Source organism: Opisthorchis viverrini, assembly GCF_000715545.1.
Source record: "Opisthorchis viverrini unplaced genomic scaffold opera_v5_77, whole genome shotgun sequence".
Classification (NCBI taxonomy): Eukaryota; Metazoa; Platyhelminthes; class Trematoda; order Opisthorchiida; family Opisthorchiidae; genus Opisthorchis; species Opisthorchis viverrini.
The window spans coordinates 1,356,633-1,364,530 of record NW_008751733.1 but is presented as its reverse complement, the minus strand read 5'-3'; the positions used below and the strand labels follow the sequence as shown (position 1 = coordinate 1,364,530).

The following is a 7,898-nucleotide window of genomic DNA, read 5'->3' as shown; positions in this document are numbered from 1 at the left end:
TCATCTTTTCAATATATTACCTGATATTTGCTTGATAAATCTACTGAATACAGAACTCTGAACGGGACCTTTGGATGTCTCCATGCTGATAGAATGAGAGTAGGTTGGAGCTACCGTACAAGATAAGCGGCGAAGATTTGTGCTGAACGAAAGAATGGCGAATGCTAAGCTTTACAAATGAAAAGTCTTAATCGTGATATTTTTGGCGGTTGGATACCTTTTACCACAGGACGAGTAAATTATTGGGTCCATCTGTGTAATATATATCCGAGAATTGGGGGACATACTGGGCACATGACACGAAAGATGCCACTTCACCCCAATCATGCACATCTACTTCCACCACACTAAAATTTATCCGGCAGTTTTATCGACCGGTCCGAATCGATTTTGTGCGACCGAACGAGCCAAAAATGTTTGGCTCAGATTGGTGGACGTTGTAAAATGCTAAGATGTGGGTTCGTTATTTTCGTCTCCTTATAAAATTTTAATCACCGAAATATACTTGATAAATAGGACGACCGTATAATCTTGTAGTCGGTTGCGATTAATCAGTCTCTATGTGGGCTAAAGTGGGTAAACTTCAAAATTCAGTCCAGTAGTAGATGAGTTAGATGAGAACAAAACTAACAGTGGGTCAGGTCGCCGATTTGTTCGTTGACCTGAGCAAACTGACTGGAAACGCTTCAGCACCAGTCGATGATACATTATTCGTGCATTTTTACGGAATGTAGTGGAGCGCAGCGACGGTTGCTCAACAGAGCTGCTTGTGTGTTAATATACGTCCTGCTCGCCGGGAGTGACGTCCAACTACAATTGCGCGCTAGGTTGGGCGCTTCCGTTCGTTTTTCTCTTATCTTTTGTCCTGATTTGTCGATGATCATGTGACCTTTGAGCTCGGTGCCTTAGTGACCTCTTTCTTGGAACTCTGGGTTCAAGCTTGTGACGTTTGGTGATCCGACTCCAAAAGTTTCTTGGTTTGTTAATCCGCTATTTGGCTCTCCTTGAGTATTTCAGTTGAGATATTGGTTCTTTGCATGTGGTGGTAAGTAAATTGGATCTAGTTTATGCATGGATTGTTCAAATGCCCCATGGGGTACCATGCTTCGAGAAATTTTCTCTGACTGAATTTGCGGGCTTTATGTATGTATATCAAGGTTGGGGTTATGTTTCATGACGGCAGGGTTTTGCTTCTTTATTCGGGCGCATTATTCCCTCTAAGTTTGTTCAACATAGAACTCGCTGCAGTTGATTTAGGACATCATGTTCTTCCTCTTGGTTTTGCCTTGATTATCCTTCGGTCTAGAGGTCAGTTTCCCTAAAGTGGTATTCAGTTAGTGGGCTGCCAGCATTCCTTTTCGATATAATAATCCGGCTGTGAATTCAGGTATATTCTTGATGTAAGATAGAACTACCCGTCTAGTCACTAACCTTCCGCAACCACATGGGAAAATTGGTCAACTGGCAACTATGTGATTTTTATGCATTCTTGCCTACTTAGTCAGAGGCCGATTTGCAGATCAGGGTTGCCGTAAACTTACCCTCCGCATTTAAAAATACCCACTAAAATTTTCCGAAATTGACCAGCACCAGAATTTTTCTTTCACTGTCGAATGCAGCCGAAACTACCCACACTCTGACATTAAAGTCTTAAAAGCCGATAGCACACTTCAGTATTTGCACAGCTGCTGTGCTCTGCATGAGACTTTGACTGACAAAGATTCAAGACAAGTGGAACAAAACGAACAAGGTGAATCCACCACTTCTCCTAGTCATATAGGTTATGACTGTCCTGAAGCGAATATAATAGATCAAGTCAATGTTGATGATGACTTTCTTCTTAATTGCCGTTAACGATGTAACTCAAAAGAGAGATGAAGGAAAATATGCCCGCACTAAACAAGTTGATGTTAGCTGGTGACTCATAGCATTTCAGCTCACCATCGCTTGAAGATTCTTTTATACAAGCGGTTCAGCGCGTATTTAGCCGAGCCTCTCATTAACACCAGGCTGATTTGCAAATGGATGTTTACCTTCAAAATACCCTATTCTTTGTACCTTCTTGATAGTAAAGGAACAGCTATCAGCATACAAGTCACAGGTGTAGCTCTGAGATTCTTCTTTGTCCCATTTGTAGGACAGTCCGTCCACAGAATTAACAACAGAAAGTTAGCACTATAGCGGTATGCTTTATTGCTCACATGATGACAGATATAAATAACCCAAAACCACCTGTAAACACTGGACTAACGTTTCGACGATTGGCAAAGACCGCCCCTCAGTACCAATATATCTGATTCAAACCGGTCACACCAATAAACCCAGGTGTTTCTTGCCAAGGAAGGCAAACCTACAACGATGTAATTATTGGACACTCGTTTCAAAACCGGAGAAGTTCCTAGTAAATGTCTACTACCTGTATATCATACGCTTTTCGCTGTTTGACAGGTGACCTGTCCAATAAGTAGCGAGGGAAAAGAGCGCAATGCAAATGCTTGACATTTATCATGTAGTGTAGTGTGTAGTACACAAAGAACAAATTTTTAAAAGCTAGGTCAAGACCAATGTGGATTTATATCGAGAGAACAGTGAGTATTGATGGAATGTATCCCAAATGAGGCATTCCGAGATCTTTCGGCAAATGTGTACAGATCTGTTCACTCAATGGGTAGTTATTTTGCAAGTGAGGTTCTTGCCAGCTGGTTAATAGTAGCATAATGCAATGGGGCTTGAAATGTGCATGTGACGAGAAGAAATAAACTCATAAATCTTATTTATCTCATTTCAACGGACTTAAGATGCATGCTCCGATGTCTACATTTATTTTACTACCCTTAATACGGTTCGTTCGCTACACTGGAAAATTAAGATACTAACGAAAAGTGATTGGTGAGTATCTAAGGGTTGCCTCGTGAGTGACGTGGCTTGATCAGCAGTGCTACGTTGACAGTACAAATCCCGGAGCTCGTGTTGCTTTATAGAAATTCTGAAAGAGTGAATTCTACTAGAAACCTGTCTACTTCGCCAAGGTAAGCACTGTTGTGGTTGTCAGAGAATTTGTGTACACGCCGTTTAAACAATCCAGCACAAAGTTTACGGAGAATCAACCCTCTGTGACGATAAAACTGGCCTATCGCATGAGCACGTTGGAGAGCCAAAATTAGCTGCTACCTGATTCCGTTGCTCAAATTCACGTCTTTTATTGAAGAGACGAGCAGATAGCTGTTTTTTGCTCACTAAATCTTGTGTCCTGAATTCGACTGTGAGTCTTGAGGAGACGCTTGTACACCGGTCATTTTGTTTATATCCAAGTGTTGTACTGTAGGGCTTTCCCTACTTGAATACTGGGGGAATTTCGTTGTCTCAAGAATAATTGCACCATAAACTTACTGCCTTCAAATCGCTATGCGGTTGATTTCTAATAGCGAGGTAATGTTACCCTCACAAACTGATATGGACCGCCAAAACCGTTCCTTCTTTGGTTAGTGACAACGTAGAGATCTTATAATATATAGATATTATAAAAGATAGGTTAATCAAAAATGAACAAATGAATAAATCAACGTATGTTCAGAATCCTTACCGAGAAGCGGTACTTTCCGCTGGGAGGCCTATCAACAAATCAATCAACGGCTCTCGTTAAAAAGAGTCTGAATCAAATCCGCCATCCACACACGTTTACTTTACCACGTAATTCCGAGTTGGACGGCAAGAACATATTTTGCGTTCCAACGCCGTTGGACAGATAAACTGAAATCAGGTGCATCGGTGCCGAATCCAACAATGAAGACAAATCGATCCACTAGAAAACAAGACACAGGTTATTTGCGGTCAAAAATTTTGAGCTACGAGGTCGGGACGCTGGGTCTTCAAAATCAGGATTTCACAATCCAGGTGAAGGCAGTTTGTTCAGCAAGTCTGAGAAGCCATGTAGCATTTTCGTCCCTGATTGCAATTATCATTAGTGCCCATGTTACGAAACTCTAAGAGGATGTTTATCCGCGTTCATCCGGTTAGCAGCTCAATATCACCATCCGGACGATCAGCACTATTCATCTTTCAGGAACGCAGCCCGTACCACGTGATGTGGTGATGCCTGACCGCTGGCTCGAATCTCCCACCTAGTTTCTTGTAAGTTCGATTAGCCACTGTGGCGGAATTTCAGAATATTCGGACACCTTTAGGAGAAGCAGCGGTTTCAAATCATTCAATAATTAGTTAGTTAGGATTTCAGAAAAGGCTGCAATAACTGTACACTGCTTTTCACCACGAGGTGAAATCCCAACCTGATACGCGCGGATAGCTCGATCCTTTATTCGGAGTACGTGTCAATTTTCACGATATACTCTCCAACTAATAAGTCGTGAAATCTTGATTCAGCTAGTTGTTAGGTATGAAACGTGTGGCTAATTTCCGAAAATTCCAGCAAACAATATCTGAAAGGATGAGTGCTAATGAAGGTTGAACTTTTCGGAATGTTTGCGCTTTTCTCTAATGACCATGCAGGTAGCTATTTTGAATACCAGTGATTAGCTGACACAACCTGATTATCAGGCGAGTGTGTAAAAAATGGCAAGGGCTAGTAGTTAGTGTGATTATTCAGAACCGTGAATTACTTGGTTTCAACCTTCTTCAGTAGCTAGGTCTGAATCTGGAGATAAGGTGTGTTCCGTTTCAAGTGTATCTTGAGCAACAGATCCTCTACGAGTATCATCAGAGCTTGGGAATAAATACCAGGCCGCTTACACGTGGTCACATCTCCCATTGATAAAATGAGTCACCTCAGGCAAAACATCACTCCATGCACGCAGCTGTGGTTAGTGATGCTTAACAGTTTAAGACTGAGGCACTGCATAGCTATTGCTTGTCCACCTATCTGAGGAGTCCGAAGCAGGATGAAACTCACAGTGGACAAACAGCTTTCCGCCTCAACTGTGACTGAATCTCCTGATAGGCCATCAGTTGTCGTATCAGAAGGGAGACAAGCGTCTAGAAAATTTCAGTTGGATTTACCGTAAAAAAACGATTCTCCAGATGGACAAATGCGTCTTCCGTAGTGCTCAGCAAGGTGAAGAAACGGTGAGTCTAATTATTGAGACCAGAATGCCCTAACCATAAAACACGTGAATAAGCAAGAAGCTATGTCCACTTCTATATGAAGACTTTTTGTCCACATTAGAATTGTTTTAGTGTTTTATAGCCACGACGCAGTTAAGTTTAATCGACATAACTGAGTGAATCCAACTATGGCGAGCCGATAACGATGTGGGTGTGTATTTCGACTAATCAATGTCTAGACATCGTGGCAAAAGCGAATTTACACGCCTGGAAAGAAGTGGAGCGCTTGAAGACACAACCTGGAGACAGACACCTGTACACGTTATAGTGCGCACCGTGAAGAAAGTCTGAAGCCATGCGAGGTATGTGAAATCAAAAATGGACATAGCAGCTAATCTACTGTAGGCGGCAGTCGTCTGATAATCATGGGCGAACGAACTGAACAGACTGCGCAAACCGGTACCCGGTGTCTGTGGGACATTCGCTGCTCCATCAGTCAATAGCGTACCACACGCAGACAGGGACAGACATGCTTCACAGAAAGTGTAAGCACACTTCTCCCGAACCAGGACAGTAAAATAATTAGACAAACATCAATAATTCTGACAAACTACTTCAGTTAAATGATCGTTGTTGACTTACTGACAGTTCAAAGAGGAGCATATGCTGGAATCCAGTCCAGTACGTCGCATTCTGTTCTGAGACGACGCGCAACTCCCAGGTCATAGACATAATTGCCTCAGGACCGCCAGACAGTCAAAGAGTGAGGTATGTGAAACATGGGCTCATCACAAGTAGTTTGAAATCTGAGGTCTATACGCGTAATTCGGAGGTATATCATACGTAGATCGGAGGGTAAACCATGTCCCAGTAAAAACTGTCTGTTGCTCATTTTGAAAGCGTACGGACGATGACAATTGCACTGTGGAATAGACCTCTGAAATCCAATGAAGCATTTTGGTTCGCAGACGTTTGTACATGGTGTACCGCTTACAAATCAGGAGGGTTTAGTTGAAGTACATGCGGTGGGTGATACTTCCCGGTCGCACCGTCCGAAGAACGTGATTGTGGTTGAGGTACCTCACCTTGAACTTTGGCTTAAAAGTTTGACCCATTAGTGAAAGAGAAGGGTGTGGGATTTCGCTTGGGAATCCTTCTCCTAGCCCCTAACTCAATTCCGGATCGCAAGGCAGCAGCCGTTAGGGTTTTTTTTGAGGAACCCTTTCCTGAGCAAATGTCTCTAAAGTCTGAAGCACTTGACTGCAGGGAGACAGTTTGACTCAGAAGTGCGCATAGCAAGACAGACGTTTAACTCCTAATGCTATCACGAATAACCGATGCTTTTGGAGCCACACCAGCCCCCTGGAAAGAGATATTTGTCTCTCGACCGAGTTGGAAAACTCGCCCGCGGTCACAGTCAACCGTTGGACGATCGGAGTATACGGATTTTAGGACCAACGTTTTCTAACCTGTCTTTACTCAGAATAGGACAGCACCGCTGCTTTCATAAACAAGGAAACTGTGTTCGCCTGAGGAAAACACCTTAGTGTGGTGGCATTTCTTCGCATGGTAAACTCGTAAAATTTCCTGCTGCAACTGGGATCGCAGCTCTTCGTCAAACTACATTCGTAGCTTTCCTGCCGCGGTTGAACTGATTTCGAGCAGACGTAGTCCTACAAAGCATGGCACTATGGGAAGAAATATCTACAGGTCTCACAGTTCGACGGTACAACAGTTATGAACTAAAGGAAAATAAACGCCGATCGTGGTTTTACAAGATAAATTGTGATCATTCATAGGTGTGATTGTCACCACTTGGGCGAGATGGTTCATGGTTCGAACCCCACCTCCGCCTCTCGACATCTCCTGTCTAGGCTTGGGCGACCTGGCAGTATCCCAGCCCTCGTGCGACCTTTGGGTGGCGTGGTAGCTACAGTTACACGGTGCTACAGCTGAACGATGATTGTTACCCGGAGAGAATAAAACAGGAATGCCATTTCTGATTGGTGCCTGGAAGTATTTTTGTCGACGACATCGGTCACGGATATTACTACTCAAACAAGGGTGCTTTTGGTTGATCCACTCGGNGGTTCCCCCCCCCCCCACATACACACACTCTAGAAGGGAGAGGAAGTATACCGATGTTTGCAAGCGTGCAACATTGGCAAACATGTGATCTAATGGTCATTGAAAAAAATGTCACAGCACAAACAGAATATATTGACCGGGCAGATGTCTAGTCCAATGAAAAACACACTAAACCGAGATTGAGGGAAAATATTATTCAACTCATGATGGGGAAAATGCGGAGTGGTTGGGATAAATTAAAGCTTGTCACTCGGGATTAAGACGGCGACGAACGACCGCCAAATGCTCTCTTAAATAGGCTTCGTGTGGAGCCATCTGAATCGCCTGTAAGAGACATTCCTCACTAGCTTCGAGATCGTCCTGTTCAGCTAGAGCGACACACAGGTTGTGCTTTGCTTGGACGTTTGTAGGATCCAATTCCAAAGCTCGGCGAAACAACTGAATTAGGTTTAAAAGTAGAAATATAACGCCATTGGTCAGGGGACAAAGTAAACACGCTCATAACGGGAGCTGAATGAATAAGTTCTTCGTAATCTAATAAGGCAAACTAATACCTATTCTCCAGATCTCTGGAGACGAATAAATAAAAAGGACAAATAATGGCACGAATACGAATAGAAAACCAATTACCACAGTCCATAGAAGACCAAAACATCACTTACATGTGAGAGAACCAAAGGTGCTAGGTGCCAGATAAGAGGAGTAATGTGGGTGCAACTTAGAGGCCGAAGCAAGCCCACGATTTTGACGAA

The 7,898-nt window shown here is 43.2% G+C and overlaps 1 protein-coding gene across 1 annotated transcript in view; it reads right to left on the bottom strand.

The window, feature by feature from the left end:
- Positions 1-7,206: 7,206 nt before the first annotated feature.
- The window catches only part of T265_13544 (hypothetical protein), a gene marked incomplete at both ends in the record, with an annotated part of 25,590 nt that continues 24,898 nt past the window's right edge, over positions 7,207-7,898 (bottom strand). The window contains one exon of the mRNA XM_009169381.1: positions 7,207-7,584. Coding sequence (XP_009167645.1) covers positions 7,393-7,584 — 192 coding nt within the window. The remainder of the gene's footprint in view (positions 7,585-7,898) is intronic.